The sequence below is a fragment of the Lissotriton helveticus genome, chromosome 10 (genome assembly GCF_964261635.1).
Source record: "Lissotriton helveticus chromosome 10, aLisHel1.1, whole genome shotgun sequence".
NCBI classification, from domain to species: domain Eukaryota; kingdom Metazoa; phylum Chordata; class Amphibia; order Caudata; family Salamandridae; genus Lissotriton; species Lissotriton helveticus.
In genome coordinates, this window is record NC_136071.1 from 170,804,112 (window position 1) to 170,831,067 (window position 26,956).

The window sequence follows — 26,956 nt, forward strand, 5'->3', positions numbered from 1 at the left end:
AGCCCCTGTTTGTCGCACCACATAAACATTCCACACCACAAATTAGGTTCACCACCAACAACCTGGTACATCAACTCATATACTCTGTTGGGTCCTCTACACCAAGCTGAAATATATTGCAATCTTAACTCACCTTTCAACCCTTAGTAAACACAGCACGTGTTTCACAGTAATTAACAAACATCAACATCTTCACGCTGTTTACCTCTCCAGGACTCAAAAACACCACTATTCTTTACAAACAATAGAGATAATGTATTCACCACTCAAGAAAATACCCAAGGCACACCACCTAGAACTGCAGTCACTTCCACACTCCTCACACATCAACCTTTGTTATTCCCCAGTTGAACCTATAATAAAAATGCTCACAATGCATATCAACCAATCCATACCACTGCATATCACAACGCACCCAATTCCGGTGTAAACTATACGACTCTCCCACTACAAATACATTGTACATTCCACCACACAACTGACTCATCCCATACCACCACTATTTTCTCTCCATCTCACTCTTACAAAAAACAGGTCCTACCCCGCATTTCCCATTTGGACGCAACTAACTCGTTCCATGTCACCACTAATTTCTGTTCATCTCATCCTTACCAAAAATAGTTGATACCACACATTTGCCATTTGGTAAGCACCAAACAGGTATTGCTACTTCTTACTCTCTGCCGCACACATCCACTTTGTTTTGTTACAGTAGACACTGTAAGTGTGACGAGTATGCAAAGATGTGGATCCTGTGCTCACTGTACGATAGGCCTCATGAATGAGGTATAGCTTGAGGCTTAAGTAGGCTGAAACTGGATTGGGGTTGGTGTTCCCATCTAGAGAGGACCTGGTCAGGAACTTCTGGTTGAAACTTTTTGTGTTGTAGCAGGACCAAGACTCCAGAAAGGGGAAGTGTATAAAAAAATTATGGACTTGATTGAGGCTTGAGTAATTGCCACTGACTGGAATTAATTCAAGCATTCCATTCATAACTTTGTTTTTGTTGCAGAAGGCACGCATCCACCAAAAGTGCTCTAACATCCACATCCCACATAACACATACTCCACTCTTACTAGCCTGTAAAAGTTCTGCATAGCCATCCTACAAAAGGCACATTTCAGTCCAAGTGTGCAAGGCACCACACCAAAAAGCCCACTTGCCTTCACCCGCCCTGGTACCGATCACTACAAATCTTTGCCTGAACCAACCACAACCCGCATTCCAGGTTACACACCAAACTCAATATAAACAAATGTCAGCAAACTGCTAAACATTTCTACCATAGATAACCCACTATCTCAGCTCATTCATTTTGCGTATGCAGCCCAAACCACACCCATAGATCTATCATGTTACGTACCAAAAAATTACAACCCCCACACACCATTTAAACTGACTCAACAAATCTTTGTAACATTTTTTGTCTCTCCTCAGCACTTCTCTCTCTGACTCTTCCCACTATTCAACCAGCTATGTAACACATTATTTGTCACTGAAGAAATAGAATGCCATCACATGTTATGATGAACAAGTCGATGGAATTGTTTTTGACCATAAATTAATTTTGAAGTTTATTTAAGGCAGTAGCTAACGTTATGACCTCAGAACTTATGTGTAAAAGTGATTTGCATTTGTGAATAGCAAAAAAATTACCACTATGTTCTCACTTCTCTAAGGTACAGCCTTAGAGGTGGCTATAGGCCTTCTAAACAATTATCCTTTTGTTTGTAATGCGAATATTTATAGGCTAGCTCCCTATCCGAACAATCAATAAGTTAAAAACTACATTTTGGAAGACCATAACTTTTCCTGAAGATAGATTACTTTCCTTTGGGCTGCAAAATTGGTTTTAGTTCTAAAAGACTGCGGAGCATCATGGATTCCTGAGTTCAAACCGTGTATTTGCAGTGGGCTACCCAACAAAATCCTTTAGAATATAGTTGCAAAAGTCTGAGGAATATTAAAAAAGGAAGAGTGGGAGACTTATGGGAGAACTGGTAACAAGGAAGCAAGAATCCCCAAATATAAATACATTGAGTATATAGATTTGTATACACGTTTGTCACAGATTCAGGCTCCAAATTATATTTGAAGTTTCTCGTATATTTAAGAGTACTGTGGCTTTTTATTATCCCAGAACTAATGACTAAATTTGCTCGCCACCTGTTTGTAAAGTTTACTATCTTGCAGAAAGTAACAACTTGGAATAGTCACAATACAGTGCTACAATCGAGAGCCAGAAAGTGAAGCACTAAACCTAGTTAAGAGTAAATGGCTTTGTACTTGTCTCAAGACAATAAACACACACTCTGACACCACCACCTCCAACTTCACCCTGCCTTTGCCTGCATCTACCACTTGCAACTTCGGTCACAATTATCTTCTGGTGTTTTTACTACACAAGCTGATTAGAGTTCAAAACAACACCCCTTTTATCCAAGCATTTGTTTAGAGCCAGCTTTCTAGTCTGCCCTTGAAAGTATTTACATCCTCCCCTCTTTCAGTGCTTTCAGATAGTTTGATGTTTGTGTAGGTCTCTTTGGCCAGTGAAATGCAGACCGGTTTGCATTTTTTCCTGAAAGAAATGACACGCAAATTTCGTGGCTGATGTATGGGGCACGTCTGTTTTTAAAGTGAAATGTTAAAAAAACTCAATTCAGGTACAACTTCATACTGGTTTGGCCGAGTGACTGTCAAAAAAAGAAAAGTCTCTGCCTTTTTCACACTAAACCTAGTTCATTAAAGGAAAAATATCTGAATGGCGTGATTATGAGAAAGTGATTCTAAAACTATAGACCTTCTAAAATCTGTCTATCCAAAGTAGGATGTGAAATTGTCCAGTAGTATTGACCTGGCGTATCCTTATCAGTTGTCCATTTAGTTTCCAGGCAAGCTGAATGTTTCTAGAACCCAAGATACATGAAGTTTGGAAGCATTTGGAGCCCAAGCAGCCTAAGAGGAAGAACACATTTTGTTTTTCCATCATCAAATGCTGACAAGTTGTCATCCCTTTTACATAGTGTGTGACTGAATGGTGGTTCTTCTATAGGGGTTTCAGAAATTTGAGTAAAATCACATTCTCAAACCAATTTGAAAGAAGTTTAAATTGATGATGACTAGAGTATGTCCCATGTCAAAGGTTTTTAAAAATGTGTAGGTTATTCCGGGGTGTAAACCTCTTTTTTCAGTAATTGTAATATTTACTAAAGAGGGAAATCTTGATAATGTAATAACTGCAGCAAGCTTCTAAATTTACTAAAGAGGGAAATCTTGATAATGTAAGGAACTGCAGCAAGCTTCTAACCCATGTTTTTTACTCTCTCCAGTTCCTGGCATGGAATAGCCCACCGCTAGTCTCTGAATTTAAGGAGCTTTTTCCGTCTCTGATTCATCCAGAAACAGCCATTGAAATTCTTCACTTGTTGCTTGATTTACCATGTTTAACTGCTGCCCTCGACATACAATTACGGTAATGTAATTATTTGTTTGGTTTGCCTTTCTATAAAGAGTTAATAAGCAGAACACTTCATAAACTTTGTGTGCTCTACAGCTGAAGTTGTTTTTAGGTGCTAGCCTGCTCATTGAGGTATCAGAGTGTAAAGAGTTTAAAATAGGTAAGTCATAGGTTTTGAGGGCAACGTTGAGACACCCAAACATGAAATTTGTCTGGGAAAGTATTCTAGATATGAGAGCCTATAGTCTGTGACATTGTAGCTCTGTTTTGGGTCGTTCAGGTTTTAGTTTCCACAAGCACCTCTTACCTATTGTCCTGGTGAGAATATTGTTCTGACAAACTCTATCTCAGTTGATATCTTTCTACAGCATAGCAACTGTTGTTTCACAGAGGATGTTAATGGTATCTGCCTTTGGCATAGGACAGGTGATGGGGAAATACTGGCACCCTCCCAGGAGCATATGAATGAAACTCACCAGACATAGCAGGCTTGCTCAGAAACAGAGTGAAATTTATTTAATGGTACCAAAAGCATGCATCATTGCTATTTCCCCATCAACAAGCAAATAAGAGGAGTAGTTGTCAGGTAAGGCAAATGTGTCAAGGTGGCTAGCCAAGGACTTTAAGCAGGCTTAGTCACCAGAACAACAAGCAGGCTGGCAAAAGCAAGACAAATTCACATATATGTGTGTTGAAAGTGGTAAATGTGGAAGTGACATACATATGAGCAATAAAGAATGTGTAGTAAAGTGTCCCAGTGACCTCATCATCTAGATCCTTTTGACTGTACTGCAGGCCTGTAGTGTCCAGTCATAGCAGTAGACAAGCCTAACTTTATTGTCATATTCATTTTTTGTGTGTTGGTGCACTGAATTTAAGAAGGCTTTTGTTAGAAAAAAAGCAAGGCTTCTATTGAGGCCGATGCACTCACACAAAGGTAACTGCACCTACAGTGATCATGTAAACAAACAATCAGATATATTGTGTATGTAAGGTAAAAAAACAAATAAGTATTGTACCTTTACCTTACACATCACCCTTGGTATGTCTAAGTAGGGTAGCCATTTACTTCTGATTGTGCATTAAAGACTTTCATTCTTTTATATCTTTGCATCTTTCCATTGGTCATTGTTCACAACACACATAGGAAAAAAAAAAGACTGATGAACTCAAACAGAAAATGTTTATTTTGAGTTGCTGCTGAAGGTGTTACACATTAACCAAGTCACACGGTGGTCTTACCTATTTCAGCCAAGGTTGCTGAATGTTGGCTAACATTTTATTTTAATAAATGACAGCGTCATTTGTGTGCGATTTGTCATATGAGGGCAGATTTACCTACTGTTAAGACGTGGTGTGGGCTACGTGGTGTCAGGTATGTTTTGGTATGCTAAATCATTGAATCTTGAAAGTGTGCTTTACTTGTCACATAACATTGTGTCTGAATCTACATAGTACATCCATGGTCAATTGCAGGTGGTTAATTGCATCTTTTAGGCTTCCTAATTACTCTGTGTACACTTCGGAGGAGGCTAGCGATTGAGGTCAAATGAGCACCATTCATTTTTAATGTAAGGTCATTCTATAATCATAATGTCCTCGTAAAAGCAAGTCGATTGTTTGGCACAAATATCGTATCTCTTTTAGTCATATTACATCAAGTTGGCATGATCAGCAATTTTTTGTGGCTTTTACATGTTTTTTATGTACATTGGCATTGCAAGGCTTATTTGAGGCATGCATCCAAAGGCTTAATCAGAAGGTGGCCAGTCTGATACTACCAGCCCCACATGGGTTATGACCCTGTTTTGCAGAGCTCTTTAAAAAGGATGCTTTGAAAGAGAGTTAAATATTATTTAAATTGGGTCTGGAACTTTTAAATGCTACTGTTTTCCAATGTGTTTCTATTGAGGATTTTGTGTTAAAATTTCTAGGTCTTCTCCTACAACTGAAAAGGCCATGGGAGCCTCCTCCTTGCCGCCCGCAAATTCCATGGAAGCGTTTGGTCACCCATTTTACAAAAGCCTCTTTCGGTACCTGCTGCGTTGTGAAAACTGGAATGGAGACGTCATTGAGGGGTAATACAGCTATCCAATTTTGGCTTTCTATGACATAATGACCTTGCAAGCACGTTTGGAGCACCTTTTTTTGGGGGGGGGGCTGTGATAATATGCTTTATACACAACATCTAGTCCTCGAAAATGGCAAGTTGCCACTCTGCTTTAGCAAAATATATCTTGGATTGTGATACTGAATGCTGAAGCACAATGTGTAGTCCTATGTAAATGCCCCCATAATTGTGGGGGGTGTTGAATATCTTGTCCATCATAAAATTATAACAGTTAGCTAACTTCCTCTTTAAAATATAAGCGAAGACTTAAAGCGTATTTTTTATGTGTTTTAGCTGAATCTTTATCCATAGCGAAGGGGATTTTTGAAATCGGTGAATCTCCACTGTTAAGAAAATAAGCAAAGAAATAGCAATCCAAGGACCTTATTTCATTTCCCAAATAAATCTTACTGTCTCCAAAACAAGAATGATGAAATGAGAAGAGTTGGGAATAAGATGAGGTTACCTTTTCTCAATTTCTCACTGAAGGAGGAGCTCTGGTTTAAAAACTGAGAAGTTTTGTTCAGAATGCTTAATGTACCTTTTAATTAGGCCATGTGTGCTCTACATTGCTGCCCTTTAACACTGCAACTGTGGCACAAGAACAGCAGTGTACATTTTTCAGAAGACCTCTGAGGACCTTTCTCTTTTAATGAAGAAAAAGTGTTCTCTATGACCTGCAGTATGGTGACATATGGCTCTCTACCTTGGAGATATGGGATATAATACAAAGGTTCTGTTATAAAGAGGTTGGAGATAAGTTACTTTCTAGTCCTTCCCCTTTGTAGCTCATACTAAAACTAGTAGAACATGGTTGAGAGTCTGAAACGATGTGAAATGCCTAAATGACACCTAGTATACCTCAATCCCTGGTAACTGATGTATCTGAATGACATTGACAGCAGTCTCCTTAGGAAGAAGGGTACAGCCGGTCGCTGCATTGACTAGTACAGTACCCATCTGTTCACTCTACTCAGTCCTAACTCTGTCTCTTGCCTTTCCTCTGACACTGTTATGGTGTCTGGCTTCCAGAATCTCTCTGAGTCAACCTTGCTGGTAGGCACTGACCAGACATTGGTGAGCGCATTCCGGGTGGACCATAAGGGCATTCCATCAGCTAGTATGCCTTGTTAGCGGTCACTCTGTCCAAAGTGTTTGGATATATCTGCATTTAAACAATATACCAAAGCTCCGAAAATAGAACACACAAGTTATGTTTCTTCTTAAGTGATTGTGACAGATGTTTTCTTGGATCAAAGTTTTCTGTCTTTTTGGCACCACTTCCTTGAACGTCCTATTGATTTTTTTTCTTCTTTTTGTCAGACTCGGTTTGCTGCATCAATTTCTTGTGGACCTGTCCGAATGCCCTCGAGTCGTGCAGTGTATGCAGATTGTCCCCATCTTGCTGCAGCTTTTTCTCAAGGAAGTAGTAAAGGTAAGAATCCCTGCCTTGGAAACTATTTTTGGCTTGGCTTTCTCTTTGAAAATGTTACAAGCCTGTTTCTGTCTTGTGCCATGAGCCGTCTGAGGAAAGTCCATTCCCATAACCTTGCTTTGGAGAAGCTCTCACATGAGAGCTCTTAAAAGCTTTTGTATTTTCATTTCTAAATAATTACACTTAAATCTGCATGTTTAAAATAAAGCGTTCGGTTTTCTCATTTAAAAAAACAAAAAAAACAAAAACCCACACATAGCCTTAAACTAGATACGTAGTTAACGGTAAAATGAAAACATTAACAGAGGTAACTAGGCCTTCTGGAGGATGCCTCTGTGAGTTTTCTGATGTGCGCTGTACTTTGGGTGCCACTCATGGTCTCACTAAGAAAGGAGAATCCCTACAAGTCTAAGAATCTGGAAACCCTGGAACTTGAACAGGACATTCCTTGAAGACAAATCAACTAAGATTGCTGACCTCTGTTTGAGGGAAGAGGGAAAATTGCTCAAGATTTGGAATCACTCAGCGATATTGCTTGAAGTGGGACAATTAGCCATGTCTCCATCAGGTTGATGTGGAGGTGCAGCAGAGTTGACACATCTGGTAGCATGATGGTGCTAGGTTATTGGAGCCCCCAAGGCTCTTGAGTCAATTGAGATGCTTATGGTGCAAACTCAGAAGGCCTTCCCAATTCATCAACCACAAATGGGTTTAGAGATTAATCATTAAATTAATAACAGCTGTTGTGTAGAGTCATGAGACCCACATATCATAGGGTTAACCCAACTGCCTTGTCAGTCTCCTTAACGAATCAATACATCATTTACACTGCTGCACACACTTTAGATCCTGGCATTTGGCACAGCAGCAAAAGAGGTTTGAGGGCATAAGGACAACCAACATGAAGGGGACTGCATCAAGGATGACATTGAGCCTGTCCAATGGAGTAATGTGTGCCCCTATATTCAAAAAGAGCAGTGGAAGACAAAACAGAGTTTGAATAGAAAATGGTAGCAATGATACAGCTCATTCAAATGGCAGATATTGAATAATGAATGGGGAAGCCAATGCAAGAAATAGGTTTTCTGCTGATGGGTTATCAATGCCTGAAGTGTATCATTTTAGATTCTCTAGTTATCTTACATGCAAATGGCCTTTGTTTAAAAGTTCTTTGAGATTCTCAAGCATTAGCGGGTAAAAAGAGTTGTAGTTTGATAGCAGTAGATGGCTGATGTGGTGTGGAGGAATATGGAGGGACTTGAAACAAGAATCAGATAGAGGTAGTAATAACTTTGTTGAGACTGCACTAGAGTGGTTGTTGAACAGCCTGATGTGGTGGTGGTCATGAATACCTAGAGGGGTTTGAGAAGAGTCTACTATTGACACATTTATTTTCCTTCATCTATGCTCCCATACTCCTTCCTCCCTTTGTGCACCCTCTACCCCTGCCTATTAGACACATTAGAATTTGGGATACTGTTTGAGGCACTAAATAACACAAAGGGAAAGAACCGTGAAGCAACTGATGGTTTTAACACCTGTATATGTGGTTGATACAGAGCTGTAGTTACTTCACCCTTAACTCCAATGATAATGGCTCTATTATGTGCTTAACAAGAAAAGTACGAGGAAGAAATACCTGTGAATCTGAACCTGTGATACGCACATAGGAGAACAGAAGATATTTCTTCTGTTGGCCAAAAATGATGTGTGAAATGTCTTTTTTCTATTTCCTTGGACAAAAATTAATTGTTCAGCATAGCATTTGCCCAAAATGTCTCAGATATTTGACATTGAAGAAAAGTACCATATTTAGTTTGATGTACATTTTCAGCCCAATCGATTAAGATGAGGTAAGTGTACACAATCGAACACAAATCTTGCAGAGAAACCTACCATATTGTTTGCCTAGCAAAATAAATGGACCTATAAGCCCATACGTAGTAAATGAAAGTTCATGAAAACACAAAGCCCTGAGGAAGAAGACACAAACACACCCATTAGAATACAGAACCCAACCGCTTGCTCTACCTGTACGCATTGGCGTGCAAACAAGAGCACCAGTAAACGAATTGCAGCAGAGAATGAGTTGCATTGTATTATGCACAAACATGGGAAAAAAGTGCCTTCAAATTCTATTTATAAAACCAGCCTGCCCAGAGTGATGCTACAGTGCTTGTAGCAACTAAAAATACGCAGACCATTAAAACATCTTTTCTTCACCTTCATCCGTCATCTCCACCTCATCCAGCTATGTTATCACCATCTCTGCCTTATTTCCAACTTTCTACTGATCCATGCCTGACACTTCTGCCTCATGAATCACCAATGGTAAACTTGTCTATTATCTGTTATGATATCTGCATCTTTGAATACTCTGCTGGCATCTAGGGTGGCAGCATTATTCTATTAGGGGAGAGGAGTTGGCCTAACGGCTAGGGCGCTCGACCTCTGACCTGGGGATCTGGGTTCGAGTCTCGGTAACGACGCCAAAACCTCCTGTGATTCTGGGCAAATCACTTAATCTCCCCGTGCCTAAAATGAAAGTGTGTCCTCCTGTAACGTAACTGGAAAATATGTAAAGCGCTCTGATACCTGATTCGGTTCGGGTCTAGTTCGCGCTATATAAAACTCTGCAAAAAAAACCCCCCAAAAAACGCACGAAGCATTTGGAGTATGCAGTTCAGCATAGTTTGCTCGCGCATAACTATTGGATTTTGAAGCAGGTGTATGATTAGCCGTTGCAAGACAGCCAACGGGCCTGTAGGGACTTTGATGAGTATGTGTGTGCCATTGGTTGCCGTGAGGTGAAAAACACTCTTATTGTAGAAGTCCCTCTGCACTTGTTCTTTCATCTGTTGTCTTGGGGAAGATGACCTGGCATGCAGCTTGGGGCAGAGTTCTTTAGGTGCTTGTCACTCTGCATTGCGGATAGATGGTCATCAGGTGCTCAACTGTTCTTTTGACTTTCTGGGGGTCTAGTGGCATAATAGGGTTGTGGTTTATGGTCTTCATGGTTATGGTATGAGGCTTTTTTCTTGGTTGTGACATGGGTGTAAGAAGTTGGTGGTGTCATCGTTGAGTCTAGGGGCGAGATGTACATAAGTAATCATTTGCGATTTCCAAATAGGAAATGTTTGCAATTCGCTATTTGGTAATTGCAAAAACCCATGTATAAATGTGTACATTACACATTTTGCAATTCCCAGTGGGTCGCAAATAGACCTGTCGCATGAATATTAATGAGGTAGGTCTCTGTTTGCAATCCATTGGTAATAGCAAAAATCACAGGGATGGTGACCTGCAGGGGTCAGCAGGCCATCATGTCTGTAATTTGCTTTTCAGTAAAGCAATTTTTAAAACCTTTTAAAAAGCAGCTTGTTTTCCTCAAAGGAAAACTGGATGCATTTCAAAAAATAAAATGAAAAGTTTTCTTTCAATTGTTTAAGGGAAGGCAGTGGTCCCTGGAACCACAGCCTGCTCTCAAAAAATGTTTTTACAAACATTCACAAAGGGGAAGTGGTCCCTTGGGTGCCCCTTCCCATTTGCGAATGTGTTACCACCAACTTGAAGTTGGTGGTAAATTGTGAATGTTTTGCAACCGCATTTCGGTTGCAAAACATTCATACATGCCACTGCGATTCGTTATTGAAGGGACGCCCTAAACAGGCCCCTTCCTAATATGTTATGTTATGTGACATTTTTAATGCGCACAGATGCTCCAGCGAAGGAGCGTCCTGGCGCAGGGAAAGGCAGACACAACACAACACTAAAACCAGCAACAAAAAGCAGAACACTTAAAACCGGGGAAGTTTAAAACAGAAAGGTTTTCAAGGCCCTACGGAAGGATATTAAGTCATCCAAGAGACGGATTTCCAAAGGGAGCGCATTCCAGAGGGTTGCAGCTTTCACTCGAAAAGAGCGTCCCCCCATCCGACTGAGTCTGAACCGGGGAACAACCACCAAGGATTGTCCCAGGGATCGAAGTGCGCGAGTTGGCACATAGGGAGAGATCAATTTATTAAGCAACACAGGTGCCGACTCTCGAAGAATTTTAAAAACCAGGGTGAGGGCTTTAAATTGAATTCGCTTATTCATCGGGAGCCAGTGAAGGGACCGCAGAGTATTGGAGGTAGGGCAGGTCCGGGGCAGGCCGACCACCGCCCTAGCCGCAGCATTCTGGACTCGCTGTAAACGGAGTATCTCAGCTTGGTTCGCTCCTAAAAGGAGTGAACTAGCATAGTCCAGGCGAGAGATAATCATCGCTTGAATGACCAGCTGTCTTGTAGGAGCATCAAAAAATTTAAGCAGGGGTCTTAGCCCGCGTAATACTCCAAAACAGCAGGCCGCCACTCTCTTCGTGTGAGTCACAAAGCTTAACGTGTGGTCAAGCCATACTCCCAGATTCCTGAGTTCCAGGACAGGGGCTGGGGCTGTTCCCAGCTCGGGAGGCCACCATCCTTCTCCCCAGAGGACCGCATCCCTTCCAACGATCATCACCTCCGTTTTTGATGCGTTCAGCTGGAGACAGTTGTTATTCATCCAGCTGGCCACCTCTCTAAGTCCACTCCGGAACCTGGGGGCATCCTTCTTGGCATCCCCGCTGATCGTAACCGCCAGCTGAGTGTCGTCGGCATAGGAAACCATGGTTAGGCCCCATTGCCTGGCGACTTCAGCCAGCGGCTGCACGTACAGGTTAAAAAGCGTGGGACTCAGCGAGGAGCCCTGAGGCACCCCTAGGTCCAATGGATGGTATTTGGACTGGAAGGGAGGGGTGGCAACGCAGAAGGAGCGATCACTGAGGAAGGAGCGGAACCACTGCAGAGCTGAACCACAGAGGCCAATGTCCTGCAGGCGGTGTAAAAGGATGCGATGGGAAACAGTGTCAAAGGCAGCGCTCAGGTCTAATAAAATAAGCGCTGCCGTTTGACCTGCATCCAATACACTCCGCAAATGCTCAACCATTGCCAGAAGGGCCGTCTCGGTGCTGTGACCAGCACGAAACCCATTCTGCACGGGATCCAGAACATTAACTTGGGTCATATGCTCTGTGAGGGCCAGATTTACATGGGCCTCCATGACCTTGGCCGGCCAAGGGAGCAAAGATATCGGGCGGTAGTTTTCTGGTTTCAATGGATCCAAAGATGGTTTTTTCAGGATCGGGGAAACCACCGCTTGCTTCCACTTGGCAGGAACAAGGCCAGAAGTCAGGGAGAGGTTAATCAAAGAACACACTATTGTGCGCCCCTGAAAGGCAGCATCCCTGAAAAGGGCCGATCTTACCGGATCTGCCGGCGAGCCAGACTTGACTCGCAAGGCCCATTTCACAAACTCCTCGTTAGAAAGAGTTGGAAGGGAATGCAGCGACGGGCAGTTACTAGAACCACTCCAGGGAATCACAGATGGCAGTGGACTCGGAAACGCCTGGTAGATTTTCTTAACTTTGTCCAGAAAGAAAGTGGCCAGGACTTCGCAGTGGGAGGTGGAACTATCCAACTGCGGGGAAACTCTCTTTGCCATCAGGTCTTTTATAGTTTTGAAGATGGTTTTAGTCGGATTAAGGCTAATACCTAATCGCAAACTCAAATTACGATTCCATAATAGGTTCCCGGCTCGCAATTGGGGTTTTGTACAATCAAAAATTCCTTTCTGCATTGGCAAACTGCCCTATTCTGCGAATCAGGCCGTTTGCAACTTTGTATATCTGATCCTAAATCTCACATTCATGGTCTTCGTAGTCTTGAAAGTGTGGCCCTTTCCCCAACTTCCTTCTTCCTTTGTGCTCTCCTCGCCTACCCAGATTTTATATATATTTGAAAAGCAGCTCTGCAGTCCCTGATTTTTAGCTGTTCCTTTCTGTAGCATGGTTTGTGGCGTTCAGATTTATCAGTACCTTTGGGAATGGGTTTGATGTCATTTGCAGTAATGTTGCAAGTGATTGACCCCAGAGGCACACCATCCTGTGATTTGCAGTGCAACAAAGGTGATGCAGCCGATATGTCCATTTGCGCTGCCACCAAAATAACTCCTTGATTCCTTCAATTCAATGCAATTTATTTGCCCTGCCAAGGCAGATTCTTTTTCATAGATATATTGGACTGTTCTCTTGATTTCTTCTCTTGTGAACAGCCTTTTGCTCTTGCATCATATAAATATGTTTTTGCCCTGATAAAGACACTATAATCAACATGGGTTTAAATGCCAAACATTTGAATTTTTCATTATTCCATTGCCTATTAAATATTACATACTGTTGCACAGTTTTTCTGCCTCTCACTGTGTGATCACCTGAACAGTTTCCTTCTCTGTATAACAATATAATATTGGATTACATTTGCAAGTGTTCCTGATCTTTTCAATTGCTTATGATTTGTTAAAATGATTGCTGGATACTTTTGCCTTGGTTCAGTTGTCCCACAAAGAACCATTGTGTTACATGTGTGTTCAAGTATCCTAAACATTTCACCTGTTTTGTTTATTTTCTAAATATAAAGGGTCAGATTAAGAACATTTAAATAACTTTACTCCAAATGCTCCAACACCTTAATTCACATAATCATACACAGAGTACACAGATATGAACTGCAAAATCGAAAATGTATGAATAGCATATTTTACACACTATCCCACTAAGTGATTTACAAATAACTTGCCACAACACACAGGAACAGGACACTCTTTATACTGAGAAAAGCTACAGAGAAAGCTAAAACTTGATGCAAATATAGATATTCAGGGAAGTCAACAGATAAATATGTACATGTACAATGTTTTTGGTTTATTTTACATACTTTTTTCTTAATTACATATTGCACTCAGTTCATATTTTACACGCATGTATCAGTGGTGGCGTACCACACACTCCTGTGGTACCAAAATACAAATAAAGCTCAGGGTTGATTGGTTCAGGGAGCATTTTCTCCAGTCTACCATTTTGTTCCCTCTGTACCGAACCAATCAGACTTACTGGCTGCAACATTAGAGAAAATGTTGAGGCCACAGTTACAGGACTCGGAGACTTTAAAGGGTCTATAAGAGGACAGGATGAGCACACCCGGTATCGCAGTCCTCCCACGGAACACAGCTCAGACCCCCATATGGTATTGCAGTTGTAGTGCACAGGGGGTTCACTGCATTGTAGGTGGTAGGAACAAGGCTAGACACAGCTAGGCCCTGATGGCAACCTCTGCTGTGCACGGCTGACCCATGCTGTGCATCATCAATGATATCATTTGAGAGGTTATCTATGACATCATTAATTATGTAATTTAACACAAAATGAGTGAGGTTCTAAACAGTGCGTGATGGGGGCACAGCTTGTATGGAATCCCTGTAATGGGCGAATTGCAGTAGTTGGGTAGTTTTCAGCAGGTGGTTATTGGGCAGCCCCTGTTGCTCGAAACTAGAATACTTGTACAGCACATTATTAAAAAACACAGAGTAAATAGAAATAAAACTAGGATTGTTGGTGTATGAGCTGCTCAAGATGTTTACTGTATTAAATATTCGAGAGCAAACGTGTTTAGGTTGGGTTTTAGAGCGTACAGTGTTTCCGCAAGTCCTCTCCATTTTAAATTTCTCTTTGTTTCACATCCATCTGTTTTTGTTTACTTTTTTAAAAACATATTTTTAAACATATTTTAAACTAATAAAGAACAAGGCAGTGTGACTAACACATACATTCACTTTGTACACCATAGCTACATTGCAAACATTAAATGATATTCTCACACGAGCTATATGAAAATAATGACCTTTCCGACTCGAAGATTCTTCTTCTACCAAATTCTCCTGTCATAATTTCTCTTGTGCATCAACAACCATACAAAAGATTTGAGGACATGTCTCAATGTGACTATTCAGACATTGTGTATGTTTGAACTACCATAGAACACAGTCTGTAGTGCAAGTAGGCCTAGTCGAGACTCCATCATTTCGAGGGCAGAGAATAAAAGCACATTTTGTAGAGTGTTAAAGTCTGACACAACTGAATTTATTGTATTTGCCGTTTCACAATTTCTGGCAGCTATGTGGCACAAGCGCAGAAACTTTGCTGAATGAGTATAAGGGTATATACATATATTCTTGTGCAACGCCCCCGTGGCATATAACTGGAATGTCAGCCAAAGGCTTTTTACTGTACTTTTTTTAATAATTCGTTTATTCTCATTATTCGGGTTTTCACATGTATAATATATGCCCAACTGTGCCCACTTGGAAAATGCTCTAGAAATTATTTTTGTATTAACCAATTTATAATGTCATCTATGTGTACTGTTTTTATGTTTTTAGTATACTTTTTATGGTATTTTTACCGAAATAAAGCTTTCTTGATGATGATGACATTTTCTTTTGTTTTAAGTTGTTGACTCCCATAGTTTCAGTGGTCAGAGTTAGCAATGCATGATGAAGAGTCTGAAGCTTGAATTCATGGACGATGACAATTAATGTACCTTGTTGTTTCAGTTTGCTGATGGCCCTTTAATAAACCAGCTTTCCTTGGTGCTTTTGAAGCGGAGTGCCATGTTGTATGATGTCCCCAAGTTCAAAACGGATGTGCATAGGTAAGTCCATCACAGCTTTGAATAACCTATACATTTCAGTATTGTCGCTTGTTTAGCACTTCTTCTGTCTGTTTGTTATGGATGACCTAGTTTCTAGAACAAAGCAAAGTGACAAGCCTGAGCATTGAAACATTCACTTATATTTACATTCGTCCCATCAGCTCTTTACCAGGTCCGACAGATATATGAATAAGTTGCTGCGTCATTTCTGTCCTGACCCAGGACTGGTGTGGCTCACTGGTTAGAGGCGGCAGACCCGGAAGCAGGAGTCGGCCCGGGACGGGACCAGGGTTCAATTCCCGACGCGGCAGGGTCGTGGACCAGGGTCAGCGGACTCGATAATTCTCGCCTCGGTGCCTACTCTAACCAGGGGTCCCACTCGGCAACTCTGGGCATTAGCTTGCCTAATCTCCACAACAGCCCCATCAACACCGGGGATGCCTGGCTTCACCTTGGGGGCTCCCAGTAGGGACCATCCCACAGGGAAAGCCAGGACGGGTTCCCCAGCGGTATACCGCGCCAGGATACTCCGGTAGTAATTGAGCGCATTACAAAACAGCTTATAACATAACATAACCCAGATGTGGCGACTAGATCTGCGCCACATCTGCATGCTGAGGGCCATTCTGTTCTTTGTCTGTGTCATCGGACGCGGAGCCTTTAAAAATCAGATTGTACTAGTATGCAGAGCTCCAAATTGAAATCTTATTAGTATGGACTGGATGAATCCATTCCACAGAACAGGAAGATGGCGGGTCAGTGAGGAAATTGTGGCTAGTAAGTCTGTACCAGAAAAGGCATTACTGTAGGTAAGTAACTTGTTATTCTTCATTTTTATTTTAAGTTTGGGTTTATTCAAAATTCTTAACCGCATTAGGAAAAAGTTAAGGGAAACGATGCAGTAGAACAACAACTTAAAATATGATAATAGAAAAATGCAGGAAGAAATACACGTATGCTGTTGGGAATTATTAGTGAAATATAACAAAAGGATGGTACAAGGGGAAGGAAAAAGGGGGGTGAGGGAAGGGAAAACAATGTAGATGATGTTATCTGGTAAATTGGAAGGGAGAAGGGGACCGAGAAGTTGGAGAGGAGAGATGAGATAGAACAATGGGGGAAGAGGAAGGGAGAGCTTATTGAGGAGGGGAAAGAGGTGAAATGCATAGGAAGGGTGGAAGATTGGAGGGAGGAGAAGAAACAGAGAGAGAGAGGAAAGGTAGAAGGGGGAGGTAAAGGAGAAAAGGGAACTCTGGCATTGGAGTATGGTTGGGACTGGATTACAATTTCGACGTAAATTAGGAGAGAGAATGTAAGTACACAAGTAACCATGTTCTATGTAGACAAGAGTGCCCCTAAAGCCCCCAGCACTTCTTTACAGTTGAGTCAGCTGGTGAGGGACCGTCCGACCAGAGGAGTCTTTAGGCGTCGGCAGAAGAGTTGAAGTGCACATTCTGTCCTCATTTCCTCATGGACAGTTTTCCAGGGGGTAGAGGCAGCTCAAAGAAAGGCTATTCCCACTGCAGCTTCTCCTGCTGGGAGCTCACATGCGTCAGTCCGAGATGGAGCTGCTGCTTCTAAATTAAGCCTATGCGGGGAACTCAGCTTTGCTCGCGGAGTTTCCCGCACTCCGCGTTACGCAGAGCTCACGGAGTTCCGAAAAACTCTGCTTCGTGGAGCGGAGTTTTTTCCCCTCAACCTCCCGGCGAGATTTTTCCTCGTTCGCTATCGTCAACATCAAGTTGGCGAGCACGAGCGTGGAAAATAAACATCCCGGCGAGAGTTCTCAACTCGGGCAGGCAGGTTTCTCAGTGCGAGTGGTCGCTTATGCTCGCAACCGCTCACAATGAGAAAATGCTTGTTCGCGTATAGAAAGCTGCCGCTCGAGTAAAAATCTACTCGAGCTGCAGAAAAGAGAAAGAAGAGACCGCTTCCACTGTGCAAGTTGTCGTTCGCAATGATTGCTCAGTGCGATCAAGCATCCGCTCTGTGCAATCACCGCAAATTGCATTTTTCTATTGAACTCTGCCGCTTGCGGAGCTCCACATAGTTTTTTCGCACTTCGTGTAGCTCAACTCCACGAACTCTGCCCAGTGTTATTCTAAATACTGCTCTTTCTTCTAAGCCAGAGAGAGCGTTTGCTAGTGCCCACGCGCCAGTAATACTAATCTGGTGCAAGGGCAAAGGCCATGGGGTAACGCACCAATGACAATTGAGGAATGTGCATTTGACATTGCCCATGCACGAAATGTGTTTCCACAAAATATGTATTATAGAAGAAAAAGCAGACCCCGTATGCTTATTGCACTTGTGAATCATGCATGTTTTTCGGAACCATTGGTCAGGTTTCTCTTGTGTATGTGTTTTTTTTTTTTTTTAAACAATTATCTTTCTTGTGAGTTGAATAGCTTCTTCATGTCTTTGTCATTGGAACTTGAATTATTTTACCCATGATTAGATTCTCCTTTGAATTTAGACATGGGTGTAAATGGAACATCAAATATTTTTTTATAAGGTAAATGTTGTTTAGTTATTTCCTCTACCTGGGCTGTCTGCTGATATCCATACGGTTAACATTGTACTTGAACGTCATCATACATTTCTGCCCAGTGTTTTTTCAGACTTTGGAATCCTCAGCCTGTCTGTGTCACTGCCATTATTACTTCCGCCTCCCACGTCACCAGCGTAGACTCTTGATGCCGGAATAAAATCCTGTACTGGCTGGTTGCACCAGGTGTTTTGGGGGCATTATAGCAGCTTATTGTTGCATTTGTGCCAACTGTACCTGGCAAAGCTGGATGAAAGCAGGGATTTTCAGTAGATTGTTATGTGCTGCCATCCGGCGCATTAACTCATGGCTAGAAGTCTTAGAGTGCATTCAAAAATAAGATGGACAATTTTACATACAAGATAAACAAAGCTAGCTATGTGAAATTGTCTATCATTTGCATATCATTTACATATATCAAACAGGAGATCTGTACTTGGTTTAATCTCTCGTTATACTCTGGATTCAGATGCCCGGGCATACTAAACCCCCGGTGGGACAACTACTTTGACAACCCTTTTTTAAACCATCTTTCTAGGCTCCCTGCTCTGACGTCTCGACAACACGTAAACCTCTGAAACTGCAGGAACACTAGTTTGGTGTCTTTTATAGAGTCTCATGCATCACACCCAGTGTCACTTGAAGGCATGTGTGGTAACAAACACGCTCGCCAATAACAGAGCATGTTGTTCCAGATTACACCACAAGGTGGCAGAATGGTGTAAGACATGTGAAAGACGCATGCTACCAAGGGTAAATGCAAGAATTGGCAATGCCAATTGTTTTGACTTTTGAATAGTGAAGCGGCTTTATCAATATCCACTAATACACACAGGTAAAATACATTGCAGGCTGCATTGGTGTAAGCTCCCTGCCTCACAGCACTGTAGCAGTGCTGGTACCGTTCAGACACACACATGCACTGTTGCACATGCAGCAGGAGTGCACTTTCTCTCTCAAACAACACATAAGGCATGGCCACTATTGTAGCAGGCTCCCCGCTATCCCATCCCCCTTAGCACACACCACCGCCAGTCCCCGTCCGATTTATAATACAGCAGTTTCCAACTTTTGCTCTGCGATCAGATTTAGTTCCGGGTGATAGCGAGATAGAAAGATATTATCTACCGGCGTTTGCCCCAAGGTAGTTATTGTTATGATGTAATTGCCATAGGAAGAAGGTTTTTCATTTGCCAATAACTTTGGTGTCATTTGACGAACACTCCCGAAATTTTCAAAACTGATTCACTAGTCACTTCAGCTGCTGTCTTGAAAATTCGGGGGTGATCCGTCAAGCGGGGGCCGAGAAAAAAGGGGAAGTCCCAAAACGCTTTTTCTCCATCTTAATTAGGAAAATTTAGACACTGCTCCAGTCCGAACTACTGAAAAGAATTACACCAAAAAGTAGCACTTGGTCCAGAAAGCACTCTTTGTTAAATGGTGTAAATCCGTTCAGTAGTTGCTGGGAAATGTAAAAATTACAATATACAACTAAGGCCACGGTGAATCCACAACTCCTCCTGTTCTCGTGCCTGAGTTCTTATTGGCTGCCAACACTACAAACCAGGAGGTGTTGGTAGCCATCTTGTGACTCGGTTGAATCAAATCAGAAGACTAAACGTAAAAAGAAAAGGGTGCAGGGTAGAAACACCCCAACACCCTAGGCCTCGGGGAGGGGGGGTGGGAGGGTCCCACAGGGACTTCCCATGGCCAAAAAAGCATTTCACAACTCCAGCCGAAAATCAACAAAAAAAAAAACAAAGCGCGGTCTCCCACATTTCATTCAATTTAGGCCCCTGGGCAGGCCAGGTCCCAGGGGCAAGTTTGAATATGTAGGAGAGGGCACATGAATCTCTAAAGCCCCGGGGACTGCCACCTACCCAGCGCATTCTTGAATATTTATATGGGGAAGCCCTAGCAGCAACGCCCACGCCCAAGGGACCGCCACCTCCCAGGGCAAATTGAATATTTTACAGTGATGCAGAGGGCCCACTAGCCCCCACACAGCCCGGGGACCACCACTTCCTGTGGGTACATAGAATATTAATGTGGGGGGTCTCTGGCCCCCCTGCTGTCCCGGGGACCACCACCTCCCCTGGACTTAAACAAAGAAAGGAGGGGAGCTACGCTGCCATCCTCCTGGAGCCCTTCATATCCCTGAGGACCGCCACCCCCCAGGGCTTGCTCCAGCAATGTCCCGGTGTGCCCACCCCTGGGACATTGCAGTTTACTATTGCTTGGCGGAAGTACCTCTCCCACCAAACCATAGCAAACAAGTGCTCTGCTTTCAGCGAGTGAGAGCAGAAAATGCTTTCGCTTGTTGAAAGCAGAGCAAGGGTCTGCTTCCCGGCCCACTATTAAGCAAACAGGGAAACGGACATTGCTTTGGGATCCAGGGAGCTGTATGTTCAGCAATTCCCCGGGTCTCAAAGCAATGCCGGCTCCCGGAGGAGGTGGGGAGCTGGCAGGGACTGCGAGGGCCTTATGGCTCATCCTGCAGTCCCCAACATTTTAAATGTGGGTGCCCTGGCTGGGACCAGGGGATGGGGTTCCCGGGGCCAAAATCAGCCACCCCATCCATGTTTAAAAAGAAAAAGGGGCAGGCCTTCGGGTGTGGTGTTCCCGGGGCTGAAAAAATGCCCCGGGAGGTGTATGCTCTGCTCCCCTCCCTGTGAATTATGCAAAATATTTTTTTTATAAAAGGTCAGGCCCGAGAGATAAGGGCCCCAGGGCCAAAAACTGCGCGGGAGGCACGTGCTCCCCCTTCCTAAATTAAAAATAAAATAAAGCCAGCGTCTCGCCGGAGGCCCCACCCCCTTTCTCCGCGACTCTGCAAACGTGCCTCCTGGTGCCCTACTGGTTGGGGGATGAACTCCCCTTGGATGCTGAGGGTCCTTAGGGGCCAATAAGCCCTTCAGTAATCCCCACACAGTGGGAATGCTGAGAGGTGGTCGGAGTCCATGACACCTTTCTCAACCACTCTGCAAACGTGCCTCTGGGCACACGCTGGTGGGGAGGTGAGATCTCCTTGCCTCCTGAGAGCCTCAGGACTAAAGGGGACTTCCTCCCCCAAGCAGCAGGTCACCAGAAGGTGCGTTTGCAGAGTGGTGGAGAAAGGGGGCGTGGCCACAGAAAATCTCCCAGCAAACCAACAGTGTGGGACTTGCTGGAGGTAACAAAAGAGGTAGGTGGCCCAAAGGACCCTCAATAGCCAAGGGGACTTCATCTCCCTACTAGTAGTGCACCAATAGGCACGTTTGCAGAGTGGTTGACAAAGGGGGTGTGGCCTCCTACGAGGTTTCAGGAATCTTGTTGTGTGGGACTTAGTGGAGGTAAGAGATGGGGTAGTTGGGGCCAACTACTCCTGTTATCTCCAGTAAGTCCCACACAGCAGGATTGGTAAGAGGTCTTTGTACGCCACGCCCCCTTTCTCCACCACTCTTCAAACGCAGCTGGTGGTGCACTAATCGTTGGGGGATGAAGTCGACTTCACTCCTGAGGGATCCTGGGGGCTAAGAAACCTTCCAGGTGCGTCCTACAAAGCAGGATTCCTGAGAGTTGGTTCGAGGCCCAGCCTCCTTTCTATACCACTCTGCAAGCATTACCCGGTACCGAGTGAGGAGTCGAAGGGTCTGCGCACACAGAAACTTATGAGATTGATCACGTTAAATTACTACACAGCCTCTCAGAGGACTCTTACATGACCCGAATGTGTAGCGACACATTGAACTAAAGACCGTGTTTTTGTTGAATACTTTGTTGATTACCAGCAGTGGATTTACTCTCGGTTTTGAACACTGCATATCCCTTTTCACTTCATCCGTTCACCTAGTAGCTCGGCCGGGTTGGAATTATCACCGGTTGAGTGCTCTCACAGATTAATAGTCAATGCCACAGCCCTGAAGAAGTCGCGGAGCGATTCTCCAATGTGCGACAAAACACGTGTCGGCTGGCTTGTTCTACCGTGCCTTAACGTCTGAAAAGGATTAAAAGATTCAATTTGATCCACTCAAGACCTGTTCCTTTCATCTTGGAGTTACTTGTTGTTTTTTCTGTTACGTATAGTGACTACATAATCGGTTTACTCTTTTTTTATGTGTGCCTAGGCTGAATGTTTCATGTTTTCTGTGTATGGGTTTTCCTACACCCTAAATAAGGGGTTTTAAGGGCATATCCCCTTGCCTAGTTTGCACCATATTCATTTACTGTATCATTTGGACTCAACTACGTTAATAAGCTGTGCGCCTAAGTAAATCCCTGGTTCCTGCTAAAAACCCCTCCTTCTTAGAATTACTTAGTAAGAGGAGGGGTAGTTGGCTCCTAAGGATGTTCTTGGGGGCCAACTACTCCTGTTATCTCCAGTAAGTCCCACACAGCAGGATTGGTAAGAGGTCTTTGTACGCCACGCCCCCTTTCTCCACCACTCTTCAAACGCAGCTGGTGGTGCACTAATCGTTGGGGGATGAAGTCGACTTCCCTTCTGAGGGATCCTGGGGGCTAAGAAACCCTCCAGGTGCGTCCTACAAAGCAGGATTCCTGAGAGCTGGTTCGAGGCCCAACCCCCTTTCTATACCGCTCTGCAAGCACGATTACCAGTTTAAAAAAAAAAACTAGAAATTCACTGAAAAAAACAAAGGTTACAGGGACGTTCTAGCTAAGCTCCGATTTCACTCGTACAAAACCAGAGAAATTTAGCCTTGATAGTTAGTTAGCTAACTATTACTCGCGCCCCAGCAATGCACTGCTTATGACCTTACATAATACATCACTCAATGACATGGTCAGTGACATCACTGAATACCTCAATAGAATATCTGATGCACCCACTCACACCCCCAAATAACCTTTCATACACCCACTCCAACTTCCACACTACCATTCTCAAACCCGCTCACACACCCATACCAGTCTTTACACAGCCCTTCCATGATTCACAGATCAACACACACATCCACTTACTACCCATACAACCACTCATACACCCACTCACTAATACTGCCACTGTCATATCCACTCATACAGCCATTCACACACCTACTTGCTCACCCATACATGTAATCACACAGCCACTTACTCACCCATACATGCACACACACACACACACTCACTTATACAGATACTAACACAATCTCACCTATACAGTCACTGACACAATCACCCATACAGTCACTCACATACCCCATCACTGACCTATACTTCCTTTCACATACCCAGTTACACACCTATATCACTGACACATGCACTCACTCAATGACATAGCCATACACACACTCACTCCTATATAACCCCTCACACACAAATTCACTAACCTATCCAGCCACTGACTCACCCAGTCACTCATCCAGTCACTCATCCATACAGGCAGTCACGCAGTCACACACTCCTTCACCTAACCACAGAGACACTCAAAAAACCATAGAGGTACTCGGACAATCAATCACTTACAGAATCTCACATAGACACTCACACACCCTCTCACACACCCATACAGCCACTTAGACACCAACTGATTGACAGGTACAGACATTCACACAACCAGTCACTCACCCATACATTCACTGAGAAACCTAATCACTCACTTATACAGTTAGTTAACCACCCACTGAATCATCCAGTCAGGCACTCGTACACCCACTAATTGACCAATACATCTTGGAATATATATATTTAACACTCCTAAACTTTCAAAAAAACACTCAGTCACTGGATGATGTCATCTGTGATGTCATCACTGATGTCACTGACTGTGTCATGAGTGAGGTAATATGTGAAGTCATAAGCAGTGCATTGCAGGGGCTTGAGTTATGAGTTAGCGGGGGGCTGTTCTGTTCACACGGGGGCACAGAGACGCTGTACTAGCGCGGAGACTACACCTCACCTGCTGCATTGCTTCTGGGCTCCACACGCTGTTGGTCTCCCCTGCCGCCGTTTCCATCACCGCTGCACGGCCGCTGCAGGGGGAGACTATAGCTCCCAGACATCCTCGCTGCACCGCCCACTTCCGCCCTGTAGCGAGTCCGGAGGCGCTTAAACATCAGACGCTCCCTCGGTGGAGCGGGGGCCTGTTCTGTTCACACGGGGGCACAGAGACGCTGTACCAGCGAGGAGACTACACCTCACCTGCTGCATTGCTTCTGGGCTCCACACGCTGTTGGTCTCCCCTGCCGCCGTTTCCATCACCTCTGCACGGCCGCTGCAGGGGGAGACTACAGCTCCCAGACATCCTCGCTGCACCACCCACTTCCGCCCTGTAGCGCGCCCGGAGGCGCTTAAACATCAGACGCTCCCTCCGCCGCGCGGGCAAAGGGTGGGCCGTCTGTGGCCGTCAGGGGCCAGAAGAGGCCGGGCCGGGTCACCCCCTGACATCTACAATGGAGAAAAGAAAGCAGGTATGCCGCGGGGATGATGAAGGGAAAAAAGCAAAGTACCCCAGAAAGTCAGAATCAATAATCTCGTATTTAACATCAGGGGTGGGGGTTCTGACCAAAGAAATAGCTAATGCCGAGAGAGCTTGGTTAGGGTGATGTCGAAGCTGACCCGGCTTTAGGTGGAGATCACAGTCGGGTAATACCTTTGGTACCGAACATTGTAATAACTAAACCCCACCAGGAAACAGATCTACAGCAAGCTGTTCTATCACCCCTTTTGAACATATCCGATCATCAGAATGGCATATTACATGGTCCTCCCCCCAATAAATCACAGAGAAAGCATAAGACCGCCAAAACAAGGGGTAGGAGGAAAAAACCCATGGTCGAGACCACCACATCTGATCAACATTATAAGGCTGAAATCGGGAAATTCGTAGAGGATCTGTTCATCACACGCCTGGAACCCGCGCTTGTGAACATTGCGAAAGATATTGTGGACACACTTAATACCTGTGTAGCTGGGTTACTATCTAAATGCGAGAAAATTGACCTGTTCCTCAAACAGCACACAGGGGTCAAGGGGAGTTCTACTCAGTGTGTGTTTTCAGATAATACTGGCCCTAAGTTTGATGTTGAGGTCATGGACCAAACACCCTGTATATCTAGCAGGTCTAGTAGCTACGCCGTGACTGTAGGCACTGTGGGTCAGGTACCTAAGAAAGAGGGGATAGGGAGTCTCAAATCCGGAGTAAACATTGGGAGTACTCAAGTACAGGAGGGTTTTAGGCATTCCCATCAGTATGGTCTCAATCTGGATTTGCCGCCGGAGGCAGCCCCCTTGGTGGCAGTCTTTACAGGGGTACCACCAGTAAGGGGAGGCCCTAAGGAATCAACCCATGACCTCATGAACCAGGCTAGGCAGTGGTGCCTACAGTTTAGTACCGGAGGGGATGTCATCACTCGCACTGTTATCATGGCAAGGAGGGTCTCCTGGGTTGGGCGTTGTCAAAAAAACATCCTGGGGGATTGCGTGGTGGTTAATTTCAACAACAGGGCCAGCGCAGAAAGATTGTTCTGGGATGCTTCAGATCTTGATAATAAGGGTGTTAGACCGCTCCCTTTGGGCTTTTGTTATCCCCCAGCAAGACCACACAGACCCTATTCGCCATCTAATTGGGAACGCCCTCCCCTCATTAATAAGCCAACGTTAGTAGATCAGAACATAGAAAAACTACAGTCGAGGCCAATACAGGGGAGGCCACGCGGGGTTGTTTCTACACCTACATTTACAGTACCTGTCTCTCCGTTACGTTTACAAGCTAGGGGAGAGGTAGGACTTTTCAATCTTTTTTCTCCTTTGTCCCAGATGGAGTCGAACGATTGACTGTTCACCGGTACCTTAGGGCTAGGGGTAGAGGCAGACGCCACAAGCCATATGGTAGCTAGCCATACAGCCACATGTAAACCTCTGAGCTGGAATGTGGCAGGCATCAGAAATAAAAGCACAGACCCATATGGTTGAAGTTTATAAGGCGGTTTGATATTCTAGCACTCCAGGAAACCTGGGAAGCCACCTCTAGTTTTACTCTGGATGGCTATCATAGTTTCTCGATCCCTGCGGCCATAGGAACCGTAGGGAGGCCAAAGGGAGGTTTGCTTTTTCTTATCTCTTTAAACCTTGCTGGCACTTTTATAAAACTTAATGCAGAGTCTGGTAACTTTTTAATGGTTGAATGGACCGTCTCTGATCAGAAATATCTGTTAATTAATTTATATAATGCCATGGAAGGCTCACATCAGAAAGAGCATTTTAGCTTTTTAGATCATTTTGTGTCAGTCTATAAGTTTAATCAGACCTCTGTACCAGAGGTGATAGTTTTGGGAGATTTTAACATACATCCTTGTCCCTGGGATTGCTACGGAGGTGAACATGTTGGGTCATTGAGTGGGGGGTTCCCCACTTCGAGCACAGTAAACAGGGTGAAGCCCTGGAGGAACTCCTCTCCAATTTGAATCTCTTCGAACCGGGCAAGGAAGAAGGGAGGGAGAGGGTCCCCACTTTTATAGGACGGGGAGCAAATACGGTTATTGATTACATTTTTGTATCCCCTTATGTTCTGGCCAAGACCCTGGGGTATAGAGTGGAGACGTCGACATTCAGTGACCATAACCCGATTTTTTTGGAAGTCGATCTGGGAGGCACGTTAGACACCACCCATTTAGGAGGGGGGGCTCCGCGGAATCTATCTACTAAAGATCAAGGTAGACGGATCAAATGGGACACTGTAGTCCCGGAGGCCTTTTTGGAGGACTTAGCTATTAACGCTGAGGCTAATCTCGCCATCTGCCTGGACGGTACGGCCCCAGGCGCAGACATTATGTCAGCCTATGTGGAAGTCTGTAAGGTAATTAACAAGAATTTACAGGTGATTGGTAGGCCGCATACAAGGAAGGCCCATAAATGGTTTAA

At 44.1% G+C, this 26,956-nt stretch overlaps 1 protein-coding gene across 1 annotated transcript in view; it reads left to right on the forward strand.

Annotated features, from left to right (window-relative positions):
* The window catches only part of AP5Z1 (adaptor related protein complex 5 subunit zeta 1), a 158,093-nt gene that overhangs the window by 58,652 nt on the left and 72,485 nt on the right, over positions 1-26,956 (forward strand). The window contains exons 11-14 of the mRNA XM_078665012.1: positions 3,331-3,473; positions 5,393-5,536; positions 6,892-7,003; positions 15,470-15,567. Of these exons, the coding sequence (XP_078521138.1) occupies positions 3,331-3,473; positions 5,393-5,536; positions 6,892-7,003; positions 15,470-15,567 (497 nt within the window). The remainder of the gene's footprint in view (positions 1-3,330; positions 3,474-5,392; positions 5,537-6,891; positions 7,004-15,469; positions 15,568-26,956) is intronic.